This window comes from Capsicum annuum, unplaced genomic scaffold (assembly GCF_002878395.1).
Source record: "Capsicum annuum cultivar UCD-10X-F1 unplaced genomic scaffold, UCD10Xv1.1 ctg1183, whole genome shotgun sequence".
Classification (NCBI taxonomy): domain Eukaryota; kingdom Viridiplantae; phylum Streptophyta; class Magnoliopsida; order Solanales; family Solanaceae; genus Capsicum; species Capsicum annuum.
Genome location: NW_025816940.1, coordinates 1,057,288 through 1,081,386, shown reverse-complemented (window position 1 = coordinate 1,081,386; position 24,099 = coordinate 1,057,288). Strand labels below are relative to the sequence as shown.

The 24,099-nt window shown below is 35.4% G+C and overlaps 1 protein-coding gene across 1 annotated transcript in view; it reads right to left on the bottom strand.

Annotated features, from left to right (window-relative positions):
* Nucleotides 1–20,150: 20,150 nt before the first annotated feature.
* Nucleotides 20,151–24,099, bottom strand: part of LOC124890091 (nudix hydrolase 17, mitochondrial-like) — a 62,307-nt gene continuing 58,358 nt past the window's right edge. Inside the window, 3 exon segments of the mRNA XM_047401961.1 lie at nt 20,151–20,372; nt 20,462–20,590; nt 20,698–20,781. Of these exon segments, the coding sequence (XP_047257917.1) occupies nt 20,151–20,372; nt 20,462–20,590; nt 20,698–20,781 (435 nt within the window).

The following is a 24,099-nucleotide window of genomic DNA, read 5'->3' as shown; positions in this document are numbered from 1 at the left end:
GATGAACTTGGGTACCAAGACCCTTCTGAAAAGCCTTCCAAAAGTGAGAGGTAAATTGAGTACCTCTATCTAAAATGATAAATAATGGGACCCCATGAAATTTCACCAAATACCTAAGGTAAAGCCTGGTACAATCCTTAAATGAGTACGAAGTATAAACTGACAAGAAATGAGCTGATTTGGTCATTCTATCTATAATGACCCATATCAAATTATGCTGACGATGCATACAAGGCAACCCTATCACAAAATCCATGTTCACTAATTATCTTTTCTAAGTGAGGATGCTATACTCCTTCTAGGTACAACTAGGAATTTGGTGGTTAAACTTGACCTGCTGACAATTTGGACACTTAGCCATAAAAACTGCAATATCCTTTTTCATACCACTCCACCAATAGATTTCCCCAAAATCACGGTACATCTTAGTGACCCCAAGATGGATAGAGTATCACACTCCATGCTCTTTTACATGTATCCACTGTCTCAAACCATCAACACATGGAACACATAGCCTACTATAACGCCCTGAGTTTACACCCTAGACGTCATACGATGCTTATGACCCCAAAGGATCACAAGCTAACATATGATTGGCACCAGCTGTGAGCACTGGATAATAATACTGAAAATATATGTGAAAGTATAACTGAAAATACCATAAGGTTCTCCAAATATAGAAATAAATACTGAGTGTACTAATAAAATATCTGACAAAATCAATATCTGATTATGCTAGTTTGAAAGCCTCTAACTGTCTGAATATGGAGTTGATGGGATAAACCCCCAACTAACACCGACTGTAGCAACTACTAAACTACTGAACTAATAAAATAGATAAACTATGTCTGAACCAATTATATAAGATATCATAGCGGAAAGAAAGAGTATACGTCAGCACATGGAATATACTAGTATGCAAAGTGAGGTAGGCTGATATACATGGGTTCATATGCATAAGATAATAACTGATTGAATGAACATCATGAAGTAACTGGATGAGACTACATAAAAAATTGTAACTATTGAACATGCTGAATATGCAATACTGCGCATATAACATCTTTCTGAAATTAGATTAAAATTGAGGTACTGAGTTCTAATAACTGAATACTGAAAATAGAAAGTTTAGAGTGATACTGAAGTACTAATTTATGATGGTTAAGTAACATATAACTAATAGCCATAGTTCGTTAGAACTGCCTGAGTTTCTTACTGAATACTGAGACTGAAACTATGACTATGGGAGTGTTCATCTAACCGACATACCCCAATTTATAAACTGAGTTGGGCTCCAACCTGTGACCCCAGTTGGGTTGGTGTTAGAACCTTGCCAACAGATACTAACAATGCTATTTCAACCTTAATCTGGCAGGAAAACTCATGAAATATATATATGATTGCGTCAACCATAATCTAGCAGGGGGACAACTTACCCTAAACTTGCTATGTAGTTCTATAGTGCAGGGACTGCTACTAAGGGTCAAAACCTATACTGGAAGGAATACCCCATCCTTGGGTTCTCTCGGTGCTGAATCCTTCTCACAACTGAACTGACACTGAATTGATCTCTAGACTGTACTAGGCTTGGCTGTGCTGATACTAATCATGTTGGCTAACTGAACTGGATTGAATTCACCGAGTTCTATTTCTAACTGGGTACTACTGTTCTTGAACTTTAATGGGACTATTGTATAACTAATGGAACTATGTAAACATCTTGATTTTGGGTAATAAATTACCCTAGGACTCGATAGCATAATTGACAAACATAGCAAATCTTTAAAGCAAGACGATAGCCAATTGTTCATAATTCATTCACTGATACATTTTATCAAACACTTGGAGGTCATGGACTTGTACCTGATTGAGAACATATGCTAACATGTCATGATTTAACTATTCAATTCACATGGACATTCTATCAAACACTTGGGGTGCATGATTGTGATACATGAAGAATAACATACAGGGTATAATAACTTCAACAAGTAATCTTTCAAATTCAAGGGTTTTATCATGAGAGATTCATAATTCAACACACATGCTAACATAATTTCATGGTAACTCATAAAAGGTCTTAACTTGAAACCCATACAACAACACAAACATAAGCATAATTCAATTCATAGCATGGGAATTATAATTCAAGTTTTGAAAATGGTTCTTCAACTCCAAGGGTGGAAGGAAACCGAAGGATGAACACCTAACTTACCTTGATTGTTAATTTTGTGAAGATTTTAGTGAGTTCTTGAGACTTGATTCTTGAGCTTTATGAAACTAGGGCTTGTTCTTGAGAGGATTTTTGAAAATAAAGAATGTAATTTACCCTTTTAGGAGTTAAATCTCGTGTTGTAGCTGAATTGGGATGGGGAAAAGGACCTAAATGCCCTAAAAATACATAACTTCACACACAAAACTGGCCTAGCAACGCGATTGGCGATGTGCCACATTGATAGGATTGAGGAAATCACCGATGTGTCGTCAATACGGTAGCTAATATGATGCGTCATGATTGCATTGGCTTGTTATTTTGCCCATCCAAACACGACTTAAACGAAGTCTGAAAATTCCAAAACTCACCTAATATGACCTATTGACATCCCTGATCATGAATCAACTTAAGAATCGAAAATCTAAGGTTGGAAAGTCCGAAAACAAGATCATCCTATTTTGATGGCTAAAAATTCTTTTTAATCTTAACACTTAGCTGAATTTTTCTATGTCTGGGGCCCCTTTTGGCATGCTATAATAGGACTGAAATGATTAGAATTTTGTAAGGTCTTACAATATCTCCCCCTTGGGAAATATTCATCTTTGAATGAGGATGACTGAACTAAGGGGAACTAAGGAACTATACTTAAACTGACATGCATAACTAAGCATGACTGAATTCTAGAGATTGTACACATGACTGAACTACTTCATGAATACATGAATGATATGAGAATGTTTTGCAGTTGTAACTGAATATTGAATAGTGTAATTCTAAGGACTGTTACCTTAGGTTGAGTCTGAGTTTGTGGAGAAGAGGTGAGGCTTCTTGGTTCGCATGTCTACTTCTTCTTCCTAAGTAGCTCCCTCAATGGACTGATTTTGCCAAAGAACTTTGACCAAAGGAACTTCTTTGCTTCTTAGTCTGTAAATCAGATGATCAAGGATTTAGACTAGGATTTTCTCATAAGAGAGATTATTTTGAACATCTGCATTCTCTATAGAGACTACGACTACTGGGTCACCTATGCACTTCTTTAGAAAGGAGATATGAAACTATGGGTGCACTAATGCTAAGTCTGCAGGCAACTTAAGATCATAAGCTACCTTACCGAAATGACTGAGAATCATATAAGGACCAACATATCAAGGACTAAGCTTCCCCTTCTTGCAAAATATCTTCACTCCTTTCATGGGAGAGATTTTAAAATATACAAAGTCTCCAATCTCAAACTCGAGATCTTTTCTTCTCACATCTGCAAATGATTTCTATCGACTCTGAGCTATCTTATGCCTCTCTCTAATTAACTGGACTTTCTCTAATACATCAAACACCAAGTTATGCCCTACTACTGTGGCCTCACCTACTACAAACCAACTAATGGGAGATATATATCTCCTCTCATAAAGTGCCTCAAATGGAGCCATCTGAATACTGGAATGATAGCTGTTATTATATTCAAACTCTATCAAAGTTAAGTGGTCATACCAACTACTCTTAAAGTCAACAACACATGCTCTCAACATTTCTTCTAAAGTCTGAATGGTCCTTTCTACTTGACCATTTTTCTGAGGGTGAAAGGTTGTACCGAGGTAAACTTGGGTACCAAGACCCTTCTGGAAGGCTTTCCAAAAATGAAAGGTGAACTATATACCTCTATCTGAAATATTGGACAATGGGACACATGTAATCTAACTAACTTTCTAATGTAGAGCCTGGCAAAGTCCTCGATGGAATAGGAAGTATGAACTGGTAAGAAATGGGCTGATTTGGTCATCCTGGCCACAATGACCCAAATTGAATCGTGCTGATGACGAGTAAGAGGCCAACCCATCACGAAGTCCATGTTTACTTCTTCCAACTTCCATGTGGGAATACTCAACTCCTGCATGAAACCACTAGGCTTATGATGCTTAATCTTAACCTGCTGACACGTGGAACACTTAGCCACAAACTCTGCAATGTCCCTCTTCATCCCACTCCACTAATAGACTTCCCACAAGTTGTAGTACATCTTAGTGGCCCTTGGATTGATCGAGTAACACGCACCATGCACTTCTGCAAGAATTCGTTGTCTCATGCCATCCACACATGTCACACATAAGCTACCCTAATAATGCAACACACTATCTCCCACTTGGAAGAAAACCTCTACCTTCTGGTTTCTGACTGACTCTTTCAGATTAACTAAACTGGGACCTTTGTCCTGCTTTTCTTTTACTTTCATCACCAAATAATATTCTAAACTACTCTGCACCCAAAAACTACCTTCAGCCGAATTAACCAAATGGACATCTAGCCTGGCAAGCTGATGAACATCCTAAACTAACTTTTTCATACCATTCTCAACGTGAGCAATACTACCCATGGATAACGTACTGAGAGCATCAGCTACTACATTGTCCTTGCCTGGGTGATACAAAACACTCATGTCATAATCTTTCAACAGCTCTAACCACCTTCTCCGATACAAGTTCAAGTCTTTCTAGGAAAATACATACTGCAAGATTTTTTGGTCTATGAACACATCAACATGAATCCCATAGAAATAGTGCCTCCAAATCTTTAAGGAAAACACAATAGCTACTAACTCAAGATCATGGGAGGGGTAATTCTTTTCATGGGGCTTAAGCTTTCTAGAGGCATAGGCCACAACCTTACCCTTCTGCATCAAAACACATTCCAAACCAACTCTGAAAGCATGAAAATACACACCAAATCCATCTGAATCATCCGAAAAATTCAAAATTGGGGCTTTAGTAATTCGAGTCTTTAACTACTGAAAACTCTTCTCACAAGAATCTGACCAATAGAATTCGAATTTATTCTGAGTCAACATGGATATGGGGGATGCAATAGATTAGAATCCTTCAAAAAACCATCGGTAATAGCTAGCTAAACCCAAGAAACTCCTGATATCTGACGGAGAGATGGTTCTGGGCCAGTTTCTCACTACCTCAGTCTTTTGAGACACAACTCTAATGCCATCACCAAAAACTATATGACTAGGGAAAGCTACTGACGTTAGATAATATTTCCATTTACTAAATTTGGTGAACAACTGATGGGCTCCGATGGTCTGTAATACTTTTTTGAGATGGTCTGCATGATCATTTTCACTGTAGAAGTAGGCAAAAATATCATCTATGAAGACTATGACAAATATGTTCAAGTACTGCTTAAACACGCAGTTCATCAAGTTCATGAAAGCATCTTGGGCAATGGTAAGACCAAATGACATGACTAGAAATTTGAAGTAACCATACCGAGTTCTGAAATCTCTTTTCATGATGTCACATTCTTTGACTCTGAGCTGATGATAGCCAGATCTGAGATCTAGCTTAAAAAGTAACTGGCACCCTGAAGTTGGTAAAACAAGTCATCAATTTTTGGAAGTGGATACTTGTTCTTGATAGTGAATTTGTTCAACTGATATTAGTTGATACACATTCTGAGAGAATCGTGTATCTTACACATAAATAGAATTGGTACACCCCACGGGAAGACACTAGGCCTGATGAATCCCTTATCTGGGAGATCCTTCAACTGCTCTTTTAATTCTTTAAGTTCAGTTGAAGCCATTCTATATGGCAAAATAGAGATGTGCTAAGTATCTAGAAGAAGTTCTATTCTAAAGTCAATTTCCCTTTCGAGAGAAACTCCAGGAAAACTTCGAGAAACACATCTTGAAATTCACTTGCTACTAGAATTGACTCAAGATTAGGAGTCTTAAAACTTGTATATTTAACACAAATGAGATAATAGACACACTTGTTGGATATCATCTTTATCGCTCTACGATATGAAATAAGCTGACCCCTAAGTACTGAAGTACTACCCCTCCATTCTAGGGCAGGTTCATTTGAGAACTGAAAATGGACAACTCTATTTTAACAATTAACTGAGGCATAACATGAATGTATCCAATCCATGTTGAGAATAATGTCAAAATTCATCATCTCTATCTCTACTAAATCCACTAAAGTAACTGTCTGAGATACCATAATTGGACAATTCCTGTATACTCGTCGGGCTATGATAGACTTACCCACTGGGGTAGAGACTGAGAAGGGCTCTGTTAGGATTTCAGGACTAATTCTAAAGTCAACAGCTATATAAGGAGTTACAAAGGTCGAAGAAGCTCCTAGATATGGCAAAGCATAAACATGTAAATGGTAAACTTGTAAAATACCAATGACCATATCAGGAGAAATTTCCTGACCTTATTGGAACTGAAATGCATAGATCCTATTTGGGCATTACCCACTGGTGGTATTGGAAGTGGCATCCTGCTGAGATGGGTAACTGGACTGAGCTGAGGGACAATTACACTGACTCTGTGAACCCACCTGAGGACACTCTCTGGTCCTATGGCCTAAGTTGCCACATCCAAAACATACATCAATGAAAAACCTATAGACACCCTGATGGTTTCTACCATATTTTTGACAAAGAGAATTTACTCGGGCACTGCTAGCACTACCTTGAGATTTAGGCCTGGCCCCCTATCCTTATTACCATTTTTGAATTTAGGAATCGGAGTACTGGAATAGGATAGAGTTGGAACTAAAGATTTTGGGAAGTACTAAGGATGATTACCACCTTCAATCTTAGGCTGAGTGAAACTGAAGCTATCTGTTCTAGCCCTCTTGCTCTCCCTATCTTTCTTCTTAGTTTTCTACTCCTTTATCTGTTATTTATGGACCATCAACCTAGTTAATTCCATCTTCTTAATTAGTATTACAATTCTACACTTCTTGACCACACTGTCAGACATACCAGACATAAACTTACTCATCTTAGATCTGCTATTAGCTACCACATAAGAAGTATATCTAGCTAAGTAATTTAACTTGAGAGAATTCTCCTTCACTGTCATGCTGCCCTGCTTTAATTTAATGAGCTCTAAAACCTTGGTTTCCCTCAATTCCAATAGGAAAAACCTATCTACAAAGGCAGTAGAAAATTCTTCCAATTATATGGCCCAGTATATGCAGCCCTATCTTCCTTCCACTACTTAAACCATGTATGAGCCATATCCTATAACAGATAGGCAGTTAACACTCTTACTAGTGGTTACCCCAATAATATTTGTCACCTTCTGCACCATGTCAAGGAATTCTTATGGATTATCTTCAGACTTGGATACTGAATAAGAAGGAGGATTTATTTGAGTGAAGTCCCAAATTCTAGCTACAACAGTATTGGCCACTGGGTTGTCCTGAAAAATAGTTGGGAATTCATTCTGGACTACTACAGAATGATCTAGGGTGCTGAAAGTTTCTCTGAATTCTACGTGAGAGACATGCTCATACCGGGGATCTGCTTGAATGGGCGTAGGTGCTGGCTAGTTTCCAGTTCTTCTTCCATTGGTCTTTTTGGGAGGCATGTTCTATAAATGGAAGGGAAAATTGAATTATATAGAGAATTTAACTTGAGCTCATGCTCACTCGCACGACATGAATACTGAAAGAAGGGAATTTTTTTCTTAAAAATACCGCATAGCCTCTAGTCCATAAGTATGGCATGTTATACACCAATGTACAAGACTCTACTTGACATAGATTTCAGACTCCCTAGGACTCTTTAGAACCTTAGGCTTTAATACTAAGTTTTTAATGCCCTGAGTCTACGCCCTGGATGTCACACGGTGCTTACAACCTTAGAGGATCACAAGTTAATCCATGACTAGTACCTACTATGAGCACTGAATAATAATACTAAAAATTTATGCAGAAGTATAACTGAAAATGCCATAAGGTTCTCAAAATATAGAAATAATAAATGAGTGTACTGATAATACTAATGATATCTGAAAAACTAAATATCTGATTGTGCTAGTCTAAAAGCCTCTAACTGTCTGAATATGGAGTTGATGGGACAAAACCTCAACTAACTCCGACTGTAATCACTATTGAACTACTAAACTACTGAAATAGATAAACTATGTCCTCGAAATATCAGGACTCACCATTGTATCTACGGCTGATATCCTGAGCTACTAAGTACGATTAGGAACCTAAGCGTCCGAACTTGATATGAGACATCATAGGGCAAAAAAAGAGTATGCATCAGTACATGGAATGTATTGGTATGCTAAGTGAGGTAGGCTGATATACATAGGTTCATATGAATGAGATGATTACTGCCTGAATGAACATCATGAAGTAACTAGATGAGAGTACATGAAAAACTGTAACTACTGAATATGCAAAATATGCAATATTGTGTACATAATGTCTGTCTGAATTAGACTAAATCTGAGGTACTGAGTTCTGATAATTGCATCCTGATAATTGAAAGTTTAGACTAATACTAAAGTACTAATTTCTGATGGCTAAGTAACTGATAACTGATAGCCATAGTTCTGTAGAACTGTCTGAGTTTCTTACCGAATATTGAGACTAAAACTGTGACTGTGGGAATGTTTATCTAACTGACATACCCTAATTTATAAACTGAGTTGTGGTCTAACCTGTGACCCTAGTTGGAAGGGTGTTATCACCTTGCCAAGGATACTAATAATGTTGTATCAACCCTAATCAAGCAGGAAGACTCATGAAATATATATATAATTATGTCACCCCATATATTTATAATTGCGTCAACCCTAATTTGGCATGAGGATGACTTACCCTATGCTAAATACGTAGTTATATAAGCAGGGACTGTTACTAAGGGTCAAACCATCTGCTGGAAGGAATGCCCTCATCCCCGGGTTTGCTCGGTGTTGAATTCTACTCCTAACTGAATCAATACTAAACTGATCACTACACTGTACTAAGCTTGACTAAGCTGACACTGATTGTGTTGATGAATGAACTAGATTGAATTCACTTATTTTTATTACTGATTTGGTATTACTATTCTTGACCTTTACTGGTATTATTCTATAACTACAGTAACTAAGTAAACAACTAGATTTTGGGTAATAAATACCCCCAGGACTCGATAGCATAATTGTTGACAAACATAGCAAATCTTGAAAGTATGGCAATTGCCAATTGTTCATAATTCATTCACTGAGATATTTTATCAAACACAAGGAGGTCATGGACTGGTACATGATTGAAAACACATGCTAACATGTCATGATTTCACTATTCAATTAACAAGGACATTCTATCAAACACTTGGGGGGCATGATTGTAATACATTATGAATAATATATAAGGAATCATAACTTCAACATGTAATCTTGAAAATTCAAGGGTTTTATCCTAAGAAATTCATAATTCAACATACATGATAACATAATTTCATGAAAATTCATAAAAGATCTTAACTTGAAACTCATACAACAACACAAACATGAGCATAATGCAATTCATAGCATAGGAATCATAATTTAAGTTTTGAAAAGGGTTCTTGAACTCCAAGGGTGGAATGAAACTCAAGGATGAACACCTAACATACCTTGATTATTAATTTCGTAAAGATTATGGTGAGTTCTTGAGACTTGATTCTTGAGTTTGATGAAACTAGCACGGGTTCTTGAGAGGATTTAGAGAATAACGAATGTAATTTCCCCTTTTGGGAGTTAAATCTCATGTTTTAGCTGAATTGGGTTAGGGGAAAAGGACCTAAATGCCCTAAAAAATCCATAATGAATGAGGTATTAATTTACACTTTTGTTGAGACTCTTGACCATAACATAAAAATTTTGTTAGATGCAACTGTAGGTGGTCAAGCATTAGAGAAAATTTATGATGAACTTTATACTTTGCTCATCCAAATTGTGCAAGGTAATACTAATTTTCATTGTGATATCTCCAAAAGTGCTGTGAAAAAGCTTGTTGAAATGATTGAAGTAGATAGTGCCACAGCCTTGCCCGCTCATCTGTCAGCTTTGCAGAACTAAATGATGATGCAGTTCAGTAAGTTGAGTGTGAACCAACCTCAGGCTCAGGTAAATTCAACCCAGCAGACCCCATCTTGGTATGAGATTTATGGAATCAGTGGCCACTCTGCAGACTTATGTGGAGCAAATTTGAAGTTGGTAAATTTTATGTGTAATGCAGAAAAAGGAAATTATGGCAATACCTACAATCACAAGTGAGTCAACCCAATTATTCATGGGGTAACAATTAGATTCAAACTCAGCAGTTTCAGTAGCTACCAAATATGTAGGCTAGTACTATTGAAAAAACATTGAAAAAGATCTTGGCCAATCAAGAAAAAATGGATGTAGAAATCAAAACTCAACAACTTGCCTAGAAAGACTTAGAGATATAATTGGGGCAACTAGCTCGAACATAGAATACTAGACCTCAAGGGGATTTTCCTAGTGAGATAAAGAATATAAAGCAAGTAATGGAAATCTCCTTAAGGAGTGGTAAATATCTCATCCATAGACTTCCCAAGAAAAATTAAGAGGTACAAGCAGAGTAAGTCCCATCGCAAGTAGAAGAGAAAAAAGTTGTAGCAAGAGATTCTAAAAATTCAGGGAAGTTTAAGTACCTAAAAGCAAAGGCAGTAGAGCATATACAAGAGAGACCACTACCACCATTCCCGCAAAAGTTCAAAAGGGCTAAAAAAGATGCATGTTTTAAGAATTTTTCGACATATTTAGGGAACTACATATTAACCTTCCATTGTTAGATTTTTTATAGGGTATGCCTAAGTATGACAAATATTTGAAGGGTTTGGTGACCAATAAAATGAAGCTGAGTGATATTGAGACAAAGGCACTTACGAAACAGTGTAGTTCTGTTGTTATGAGGTACCCAGGGAGCTTCACCCTCTCTATCAAATTAGTGATAATGATATGTTCCATGCATTGAGTAAGTTGGGGGCAGTCATAAACTTAATTACCCTGTTTATTTTTAATATTCTTGGTTTTGGAAAGCCAATGACATGAATTTTGGTTCTCCAAATGGCGGATAGAACGAGAGCGCATCCCAAAGAAATAAGTTGAAGACATCCCCATTAAGTTTGGTAATATCATTATTCCTATTGAATTTATTATTCTTGATTATGATATATATGATAGGGTACTGATCATATTAGGGCATCCATTCTTGAAAATAGTAAGAGCATTAATCATTGTTAGAGAGGGCACTCTAAAAATGTGACTGGATGATAAAGAGGTGGTCTTCATAGTATACAAACCACTAAATCCACCTTGGAATTATGAGGATTTTTTCATGATTATGGCTATGAAAGTGGATAAGTGTAGGGTGTAGAGTGCGCACCACAAAAGACCTTTTTATACCATCTCATAGAGTTTCCCAATCCACCAATTATGCTCTAAAGGGTGAAGCTAAAAGAAGATCTTGAAAATGTTATTATTGTAAAAAATGTGAACCTTGAGTGTACACACTCACAAGCTCAGAAAAGAGTGAGAAAATGGCCTTTAAGCAGGAGAAAGAGGATAAAGAAATATGGTTATAATAGGGATGTAAGTCATTTCGTTATTCTATATCAAGCGTTTCTTGGGAGGCAACCTAAAGGTAGATATTTTATTTTCATAGTTTTTTGTTAGTATCATATTTGTTTTTGTTTTGTTTTGAGTCACAAGTTGATGAGAAGTCTGAGTATCAAAGATCTTAGATAAGAAGCATTGAAAGACTGGGTGTGATGTCTACTAGACCTCATTGATGATTAAAGATATTGCTAGCTAGGTCTAAAAGCCTAGGGAGTATTTCTATTCTTTCTTTTGAATTATATTTTGGGGACAAAGTATGTTTTTTAAGTGTAGGGTCCCCGAAGTGTGTTTTATAAGTATAGGGTGGGGAATGTTCCCATGGATTAGGGTGATGTTTTTTATAGGAATTTGTTTTATTTGTTTTTTTAATTTTTGACAAAATTTGGGAAAAAATACAAAAAGATTTTTTTGTTAGTCTTTGTTGGTGTCAGTCTAGTAGCGGGCACACTTCACCTATCCCTGGGTTTTCGTTTTGGTTCTTTTTTGAGGAGGCATCCTTTTAACCTAGTATCTCTTTTTATTTTTAAGAGTAAATTTTAAAATTTTTGTATTAGAAATAAGTGAGACATTCTTGCTAGTGCTATGTGTGATTAAATGATGCAAGTGGTTTTGAATGTGAAAGTATGTTGATTGTGTTGAATGACCACTTTTGAGACTCCTGGGCTTATTTCCATGACTCTTGTGCAATGTTGGCTTAATATTAAGTTTTTGCTATTGCTTGGTTTAGAGTTAATAGTGATCTTACTTGATTTGAGCATGTGGCATGTGTGATATAAGGTTTTTGTGGTATTCCTTATTATATAGTGATATCTAGAACTTGCCTAGTGTGTGTGTGAAGAAAAATAAAAAGTGTTAGGTTTAGGAGATGATACAGGCATTTCTTTGATAGCCAGGTTTATACCCCCTTTTATCTACCGTTGTTCATAATCTTAGTTAACTCCATTGAGCCTTACCCTATTTCATCGATAGCCTCATATATAGTTTATTTCCCTTTGTTGATTGGCAGTAATTTGATCAAATCTCCTAAGTGCTTTAGTTGAAACATTAATAGGGTTAAGGAGTGTGAAATTCAAGAAGGAAAGAGGTGAAAGTGAAACCCCAATGTAGTAGCTAGTGGTATTTAAAAAGTCGTTATGTTGTGGGTGGGAGTAATGTAATGAAAAGAGTAAACTTGAATCATATGTTGATTAAGAATACTTCCTCTATTATGTATGTTAAGTAGCATAAAGATATATGGAAAAACAAAAGAATATGGGAAGTTAGAAATGGTGAAACTTTGGTTATTTTAAGAAGAACCTAATGTATAATGTGATGTATTTAAGCGCTTAGAGAATATAGTCACTAAAACTGGGCAGAATAGTTCCTACCTATCCTTAGCCTACGTTATAACCTTTGAAGTCCTACTTAATCTTGATTCTTTGCATTATGATATTAGTGGAGTACTACACTAAGGGAAAGACAATGGTTCATCTTGTATGGCATGATAATTCCTTATGAGAGTGAGTCAAATTTGATTCTTATATCCATTTTTATGGTGAATTACTTTGCTATGAGTTAATATGGGTAACTCTCTTGTCTGAGGACACATTTTTTATTATAGTGAGGTGACTTGTATGATATATTTGATTGAGTAATATGCATGAGTTTGCCAACTTGGTTAAGTCAATTCACGAAGCTAGGATGTTTTGAAGTGGTGTTCATGACCTTTCAAATGTATATGACATGCTTGATTTAGAACTTGCTATTTGTGTAGTCATTATAGTGCTGGCTTGAATGTCTCATTTTTAGTAGTAATATTGGATTATTCCTCATATATGATGCTTAATGTCATGAATTGTTCAAGGAATAACAAGTCTTTAAGTGTGGGTGATGATCTTAGGTGAATTTATGCACCTAAGTGTTATAATCTCTATGTATTTAGCATCTAAGTGATGAAGTAATTTTTTATGATGTTTAATGCATGTTCAAAAGAAGTTTGGAATGAAAATGATCATTTAGAGTTTAGATGTGAAAACTAGTGTTACTAGCTTGAGCTATATGTTGTTTTAGTTGATCTTGTTGGATTCTATTGTGTTTAAGGACTAGTTTGTGGTGTTTGATCATAAATGAGAACATATGATATATTAAGGTTGATATCCAGCAGCAAATCAAGGTCTAACGATGATGGAAAATCACCCATGAAGTGAGGAGCTCAACACCAAATGGATGGAGCTTACTTGGTTAAAATCTGGAAATTCTGAACATAAGGATGTGCCACGACCTTGGATATACATCTTAAGGGTGTGACACACAATTATACACAAACCAAAATCATCAAATTCCAATAAGACTCCACAATAAAGAAGTGTCACGCCCTTATCATACCATTGCAAGAGTGTGGCATGTCCATGGTTCCAAAATGGGCACTTCGTTCCCACTACAAATAGGACACTGCTATGTTATTGCACATACCTTGGACCACCTTTTAAGATTGGACAACACTTGTGGCTTATTTTAAGGTTCTTAAACTTTCTCTTAGTTTACTTTTGATTTATATACATAAATTCTTTAACTATGATTCATTGTAAATCAGCAGTGGCTAAACAGCCTCATCTAGGGTTGAGACCGAGAACATGATTATTTAAGCTTATATCTAAGTTATTGTATGTATATTATCATTACTGTCCGTTCATATATCCTTTTATTTACTATTCTACAGATTCGTGATCATTAGGATAAATCTATATTTCTTTTATGAGCCCAGAAGGAGAAATAATAGATTAGAACGTGGGATATTTGGAGTGGGATCTTATACAGAGAGGGATTAAAGTTAAGATTTTCTGTTAGGATAGGAATATACCTAATTTTCCCCATCTGGTTCATATAAGGGATTAGATATAAATGTTTTTAACTTAGTTCACACATCCCTGCAGTTAGATAGACGATTAGAGGATGGCGAATTTCTAATTATGTTATAAACCTCATGAATCAAGTACCAACATAATTAATTAAACAAATAAAATTGTATATCTAAGTAGGATTGTTCTTAGTGCCTTGACCCTGGATTTCTCCCTATTATTGTTCAATCACTTTATATTATCCCATTGCTTATGGTTACATTACAATTTCAAATCTTAAACATTATAGAGTACTTTTGCACTTATTTAATCTTCATATGAATACTAAAATTAGATTATTTCTAAGAACAAGTCCTTGTGGAATTGATACTTGGCATTTAAAGCCCATTTTACACTACTAGAAAAATAGGCTATGGCGACGGTTCTCATACCATCTTTATAGGCACCAAAACCGTTTCAATAGATATATAGTGGTAGTTAGAAGACCCGATACAACTGAAGGCGTTACATTAGATATATAGCGATGGTTTTTTGCGACGGTTAGTATAATCGTCGCTATATCCTGTCTTTCGCGATGGTTTTTGCTAACCGTCCCTATAGCTATATCTTTAGCGATGGTTATTGTATTGAACATATGGAAACGGCTTATAGGTTATTAGAATGGTTCAAAACCATCCCTATATATCTAATATTGTGATGGTTTACTATATGTTGGGACGGTTTTCAACCGTCCCAATAAAACCTGTTCGGATGGTTTTTAAGCTATTACGGCGGTTTGATTATGAAACTTTTTGGGACGGTTTTTAATCTATTGTCAGATCACATGGTCTTTTGTACTTTTTAAAGTGGATTTATACAGTATAAGTTACCAGGTAAAGGATTTAATTTTTTCCAATGATTGTTTGGTAAAGTTGTCAAAATTATTAGTTTGTTTGTGATGCTGGAGATTACTATTTTTCTTCTCAAACTTAGTAAAAGTATATCACTAAAAATTGTGATGATTTTCTCTGATCTTTAGTAGAGCTGTGGATCTTGAATAAGTGGAATGATTCAAAGTAGAAATTTGAGTTGAGGTCGAGTATGACAAGGTTGTATAAGTTGTCTAAACGATTGAATTCAATGTTTATTGCATGATATATGTGCTAGTCTAGAGAAAAGGTAAAACGTAATTAGCAATAGAGCATTTATTGATGTAATTGTTTAATTAAACTAATTTAGCTCGTTTATTCAACGGTGTAGATGTGCAGCATCTTCTTACTATTTCAATATTTAGATGTCAACCCCCTCTGTCTTTTTCTCCATTAATGGCTGTTGTAGCTCTTTGTTGGCTTGGATACTTAAATAAGTGTATGATAAATGGGAGGAAGTTGCAGGATTGCATGCCAGTTTTTATCATGACAGATGCTTTCAAATCCTTTATTTAATAAGCTTATAATTGATGGTTTCGATGTTTATGAGTGCTTATCTTCTTGCTTGTATCTATCTGGAATTCCATGTTTACGCATGTTGAACCTATTTGGTGTAGTTTGCCACCCTATGTCTTAAATACCACTTTACAAAGTCATTATGCATTTAGGATGACTTTTCAATATCATTGATCTCTTTGTCTTCTTGACCACTTCTAATTTGACGTAGATACTCGTTCAAACTTCTTTATATGCATTAAACTCCTCCATCTTAAAAAATTGTTCTACTTCCTTGTCTTGAGCCGGGGGTCTATCGGAAACAGTCTTGCTACTTCTCCGGAGATAGTGGTATGGACTGCATACATCTTACCCTCCCCAGACCCCACTGTGTGGGAATACACTGGATTTGTTGTTGTTGTTGTTGTTGTCGTTGCGACGGTTTGGTTATAGAACTTTTTGGGATCGTTTTTAAGCTTTATAGGACGGTTATTTTGTAGGCTATTACAACAGTTAAACGTGAGCTATAGCAACGGTTAATTTTGGCTACTGGGACAGTTATATTACGCTATTAGGACAATTATTATTACACTATTCAACAATAAATTATGCTATTGCAATAATTTTATAAAGCTACCATATGCATAACACATAAAATAAAACATACACAAGTAGTTTTGAATGTTCAAAAATAAAAGATGTTTGAATAAACTCGATCAAATGTGATCAATTTCAATAAGAACATGCACAAGTTTTTCAACTACTAGAGTGACGCGATGCCAATGTGATCAATCGCTTAAGTCAGGTCTAGTTCATCAATTTCGTTCCCGCCATCTTCTATGTCATGGTCATCTATAACAACAAGAAAAACAAAATTAAAGTTGAACAATAAATTACACAACAACAACAACAAAACTTAGAAAAGATCAAGTTACAGTAAATAGGACAGCCTAAACATTAAACAACCACAAAGCTATAGCTCCAGTCTAATAAACTTGGATATTAACACACTGCACTAAACAAGCCGTACGCATGGTACACAAATGAAATAAGTAACTTTACTCGATAAAAAGGAATATTTACTAAAACCCCAATATAATGATTGTAAATCAGGGGTTAAATGCAACAAGTAACATTATCTCTCTTCAGAAAAATAGAAGAGTATCAATTTTCAATTTTGTGGACCATTAACAATGTACTGTTATCCAACAAACTAGAGGGTAGCAACTAGCTAGCAAGGGTTTCGCTCAAATTCTCTCGACAAAAATTACACTATATATATAAGGTAACCCCTGCATATAAGATTAGAGATAACTTAGTGACTTGAGGGAGTTCAAAAGAGTTCAAATTTCACCGTGAATTTTTAAAGTCAAATCTCTCATTAAGCACACTACTGATGCCAATACCTTGGTAAAAAAAGGTTGGGGACATTGTGGAAAGACCAACGTATGGGACTATATGTGTAGTAGTAGCTTTTTCTTTTAGCTTTGTCCTAGGCAATCATCCATTAGTAAATTATGCTGGCAAGAGGCAATAACTGTAATTCTGGAGAACAGGTAGCCTTTCCAACCACAAAACTAACTAGAAGAGGAAATATTTAAGAAAGGAGTACCAATTTTAAATATAGATGGAGGGTGGAACTATAATCATTGCAATTGCAATTGGAATCTGTCATGCACAAAATGACATTGCAATTGCAAGTCGTAGTAGTTATAATGATCAATATGGTAAGGGAATGGCTTGATATTGTGGTCAAAGCCATTACTATATAAGTCCATATTTATCAAGCATGTCACTCACTTATTCACAGACACCTAGCAAAACTCCACATATAAACCTTCTAAAGACACTGTATCCTAACTTATGTGGAACTTCTACTTCTACATAAACAAGTAAAGTGCTCTAATGTGTTGCAGAGTATTTAAGATAATAGCAAGAAAATGTTTTTTTACATTACCTCTTCTATCATAATGTCGACTTTGGTTGACTTGGATGATCTTCAACTATGATTTTCCTGAGATAATCTGGTCCAACAGAGTTAATAAGAGAAGGGAGAAGGGAAAAAAAGAAGGAGAAGAACAAAAATCATTTGGCAGTAAATTTGCACCCAACTATGATCTTACAAATACTACAGAGCAAAAAATGGAGATTCAAAGCCCTTTAGCCTAGCAATTGTTCGTGTATTCATTTCTTTCCCAAAGAAAAATGTGCCACAAATACAAATTCTTATACAGAGACTCAAGGAATCATCACATTGCCACTGAATACCCCAGTAATCTTCAGTGGAGAGCTTCCTTATTCTATAAGACTTCCCTTCACATGGACAAGACAAGGCAAGTGAATGCAAACAAGAAAGTATAAGCACGACATTCATAAACATCAAGTGCATTCTATTTTGTTAATGAAGGAGAAACAAAAGATCACAACTCGCATTCAAATAATTCTATGGAGGAGGTTAAATTTGTGATAGAACATGATCACATTGATAAACTATACTTAAAAGAAAATAGATAAATGTTACTCCTATCTTATAGCGTCAACAGGATTCAATATTCTATAAATCACTAAATATGTTTAAAGACAACTAAACATATCCAGTAGTTGGAGTTACCTGGTATCTATACTGGTGGGAGATAGGAGGTACTCAGTGAAAAGTCAAGCTACACACACGTGGGATTGAACACCACCATTTAAGAAAAAAATAAACGGTGGAAGCTAACGTGTAGAGACGGGATCATGGAACAATTAAAAAATTCAAAACTAGTACAAATGAGCAGAGAGGTAGCATCACCAACTTTAAAATGCAGAAAAAGCCATTTTCTTTTAAAAGGGGTCGATAATTCTTTCTATAATAATTCCAGCAATTGTAGATTTGAGACTCTATAGTTTTGAGAAGATAGAGAGAAGACATAGCTTTGTAGATTTAAGGAAGAAGCTGTGGCTATCATATGGTCTTATTTACTAGATAAGACAAATACGAGGGACTGTAGTCTATCATAGCTAGAATTAATTTTACATACATTATTATTTGGATGCAATATGCAGGATTCTCTGTGAGCCCTTAGGGAACTCCAGCTGCCAAGGATTGTCAAACAAAAATCACATCTTCGTTCCTTGAAGACTCTTTCACATTCTACCTTTGGAAGTGGCCCTGCGTATCATATAATTAATTGGGAGTACAATAATGACCAAATAAAAGTATTTTATTTTGACGGATGGTGTATATAACTTAAAGTCCATAACATGACCAGAGTGTTACACATGATTGTTTTATACTTCAGGCCTCAATAGCACTTACCATCGCCAGTTAAGCAATGAAAGATTTTCTAAATCCAGTTGTCCGGAGAGTCACTTGAAAAATGCTAAAGGAACAGATGTCATGGTACTAATACTTGAACCTTAGAGATCTATATAAATGAATTTTACAAGTGGATTAAACACTACACCTATCTAAATCAGAAACTAAATATTCACTTTCTGCATCCTAGATAATAAGAAGATTGAGATTTCTAAACTACTGAAAACCATTAAGGAACATTACTAACAACATAAGGATATTATGGTTTGTAGTGCTATTTGTTTCTCATTGCATTGTTCTTAAAAATAACCACCAGGTAACCCATGTTTACTTAATAGTTAAAATGTAAATAATCTACCTAAGAAATTTTTGTATTAAGCCTCTTACTAACTGTTGAATATAAGAATGGAAAAAGGAGACTATAGACAATAAACCTGAAATCATGACGAGCAAAAGGATTCATGAAGGATGAAATTAAAAAAAATTCAAGGAAAAAGAATTCTCATGTCAATTATGTTGCTCGAACTATTCAAAAGTGTCGAGGGAGCGCAAGATGGATCCTCCAAAAGTAGTACATTTTTGGAAACAACCGGGGGTCTATCAGAAACAGCCTCTCTACCTCTTTAGAGGTAGTGGTATGGACTGCGTACACTCTACCCTCCCCGGACCCCACTTTGTGGAAATATACTGAGTTTGTTGTTGTTGTTGAACATGATTGCGGTTACATTTTTGGAGAGTTCGAGCAAAATAGCATGTGAAGGAACTATATAATCTTAAACTTTGGTATATTTTAGAGATGACCATCTTTAAAATTCAAGATTTTGCACCATTAATGCAACATTTAACAACATAATATAATTCCTTAGTGGTTAGTCATGGTTGGTTCGCCACAGGTTAGCGCCAAATCCATACATCATGTGCTATACTAATTTTCCTATTTACAAGCTACTTTTACATTGGCTGATGGAGACTAGGCCTCATCTATTAGAGTAGGTGGTGGTGGTTGAGCGAGTACTTGAGCCCTGCCTCCTAACTGTAAAATAGTTCCATAGCCAACTGAGTTACGGGTGATTCTTGAAAACAGATCCATTTTAGTCCGCCTACTTTGTGATGTGAGGTGACTAACTAACAACTCCATGGCTTCTTTCATCAACCCCTATTGGCAGAGCTTTCTTTCTTATCGCATGCTCATCTGCAATTGAATGTATAAAAATACCAGGAAATGAATATTGATATGTGATGCAGTGACGTTGTGTATATGAAAATGTATAGAGAATGTACAGCAGATCTTTCGCGGGTGTCTTTCTCCGACCATAAATCTAGTTTCTCCATCACAAATAAGGGAAACAGGTGCCCTTCGTAAACAGTGTCACCACTTTTATTCTCGAAGTACCATGTTCCTAGTTTTTCCTGCAAAATGATTTTCAACGTCTTGTTAGAACTACCTCTAACGACCTATACAAGAGCAAAAAGTTATAGATCAAAGAACTTTCAAATGGCTTTTGGCCATAACTAACCTTGATATCACCATAAACACCAGCTTCCTCTATTTTCTCGAGCCTTGCAGCAACTTCAATTGTTTCATCCTTTTCCCAACCTCCCTAATACAACAAAGGTGAGATTTGTAAGCAAAATAGATAAATCAATCTGATAGAGTTTAGAGCATAATCTACAGAGTTCGAAAACCATAGATCTATTGCACTTGAAATAGCTAACATTTAATCCTTATACACCACATAATAGTCCCAAAAATAGAGGCAAATCGATTCTTTCTAAGTGCGAAATTGGCCATATAATATTGAAATCCGAACAAAACAGGTCACGTACTATATCTAGATTAAACTAACAGACAAAAATTCAACGGAATTAGACAACCATCATTAAACTCGAATAATCCTAAGAGAACCCTAAATACCATTTTCATTACTTATAACTTTTAATCCCAGCACAATCCCCAAACTAACTTAAACAGAAGTACAAGGAATTAGCCACGCCAACTATAAACAATTTGCTGACCTTGACAAAGAGGTTGTTGTAGGAAAGACACCAAGGTTGAACGATTCACACCGAATTGAGCAGAGAAGAAGATGAGTAGAATAACAATTAATGTAATGAATTTCTCAATAGTGTTGAAGTGTTTTTTACTTCAATAATTTTTTCAATAGATGAAGAATTGTTTCTCAATGTGACGATTCCTTGAAAAATTGACGAAGAGAAGAATTGAAGTCCCCAATGTTGAAGACTTTACGAGAGTAATGAATGAAGAAAGTGTTGGTGTATTATCGATTTGGGGCCTTTTTAAACCCTAACTAGAGCCAAAATATTGAAATATTTTTTTAATTAATATAATTAAAATAAGCAGGTAAATAAAATGTTAGAGGGAAAATTCTCGGCAAATATAATTTTTTGTCAAAAATAACCATGGCTAAAAATTATCTATGGCGACGGTTCTTAAAACCGCTACAATAGAATATCCTATTGCGACGGTTTTCTAGTATATTGCGACGGTTCTATTAATTTTTGTGCTAATAGACTAGATAATTTTATGCGATGGTTAAAACCGTCGCTATAGGTAGTTTTTAGTAATTTTTTTGGAATCGTTGCTAAATAAGCATTCCCACAGCCCTTATTTCTAGTAGTGTTACTACTTAGGTGACCATGTACACTTGCATGTGTGCTAGGATACAACATACTTCCTAATTGAGAAATAGACTTAGATATTTATATCCTTCTCGATACCCAACCTATCTTCATTCCTCCCTACTATATTGCTCTAGTCAATCATAAAGAATTGAAAGAGTAGGTCGAGGACCTCTTAGATAAATGGTTCAGGCCTAGTTGATAACGCTCAAACTACACTCTTGAATGGGTGTATGCGATCGTTGTCAATATAAAACTCAACTAGGTTGGGGTCGAATCCCATAGGGAATAGGGTGTGAACTTCAATTTGTTTAAGAAATACTTTACTTGTAGTTTACTATTTCCGAAAATGGGGGTCTAAGTTTCATAGAGAGTCAATTGTCACTTTCAATATTCTAGTATTTGTAACCAAGATAAATAGGAGACTAGAGTTATGTTCACCATGGGTTTTGAGAATTGACAGATACTAGAGAATGCTTAAGACTCTTAAAGTAAGTAGAAATAGCATAATATCACTGATAATGATACTATCTAACTTATCTCTCGACCTCACCAAACAATTTATTATCTAATTCTCTCAAACTTAGATAACTTATCATTAAACAGAAGGTTGGTAGCTTTCGAGTCCCTGTTGATAATTTACGTCCTCAGTTTATTTCTCTGTTGAAAGCAAATAAGCCTAAGGCATAACCTATTGTTTACAACCAATAGATTCAAGTTAAAGCAACAGAACTTTAAGATGTCCTACTGCTCTTTGAATCCTTTACTTACCTAGCATCATATCAAACCCTAATCTATGGATCCCATATATAGAGCTAATGGAATTAGCCGCTCATGATTTGATGAATGAAATAACAAGTTGGATTCATGATAATATGGATAAACTTACTAATGGATGAAACCCACTAAGTATTTCTTCAATTCAATCAAAAGATGGAAACCCACAATAGTTGATAAGTGTTTTGAAAGAAAAAAAGAAAAATATCTGATGAAAAAGATGAAGCAATTTTACGTGCCACCCTCTGTGTTAATTGTCTGATAGCTTCTCAATCATAAAAATCCCAAAAAGAAAATGATTGATCGTTTAGAAAAACTAAAACAAGTGTTTAAATAGTTAATTCTAAATAAGGAAACAAAAATTAAGATTTCAGTTTTCTCTTTGAAATAGTCGATAGCGATCTAGACGGCGTGTCAGACGTATGATGACGTGTACAAGATATCGTCAAAGATTTTAGTGAATTTTTATCTTTTGAGTCTTCTGACGGTAAATCTGACGGCGTGTCCATTAAGTGACGGCATGTGAAAAATTTTGTCACATCTTCATTAGAAATCATCATGTTCTGCTTTGAGTTGACGGCAATTTTGATGACTTATCACAGCTCTGACGGCTCTTCAAAAAGGTCATCATACGTCACTTTAAATCTTTAGATTCTATCTATGCTTGACGGTGACTTTTATAGCCTTTCACATATCTGACGGCGCTTCAGAAATGTTGTCAGCTTTACTAAAGCTTATTTGCACCAGATTCTAACTAATTTGTTCTTCTTTCCTTTTGTTTCCTCCCCAATCACTCACATCTGCATTAACATAATAAAAAAAATCAAAACTAACAAAAGTTGCTTAAGACTTTGCAATTATTCTGAGTTAAAAGCCTCAAATGTGTTAGCATCTACTCAGACATCACTAGTATTTCCCCAGGGAGTTCTATAATTCTATTTGTGCACAAGAAGACTAGTACTCCCATAATGTGTATTGATTACAGAGAGTTAAACAAGGTCACTATCAGGAATAAGTACTCCATCTGCAGATTTAATAATCTATTTGATCAACTTCAGGGTGCTTGTTAGTTTTAAGGATTAATCTTAGGTCAGGGTATCACCAGTTGAAGGTTAGTGACCGTTAAATCTCAAAGAATACTTTTAGTACCTGATATGATCACTTTAAGTTTGTAATTATGTCTTTCGGAATAACGAATGCTCCTGCAGCCTTTGTGGATTAAATGAACATGGTCTTCAAGTAGTGCTTTGACATGTTTGTCATTGTATTCATAGATAACATACTTGTATATTCTTAGAGTCAGGAGGAGCATACAAACTATTTAAGAATAATATTGTAGACCCTTAAGGACCATTAGCTTTATGAAAAGTTTTGTAAGTATGAATTTTGGATGGGGTCTGTTATCTCTTTGGGACATATAATTTTGGGTGCCGCTATTTATGTAGACCCTTAAAAAACTAATCCAGTGAAGCACTATCCTAGGCTTATTACTCTATATGATA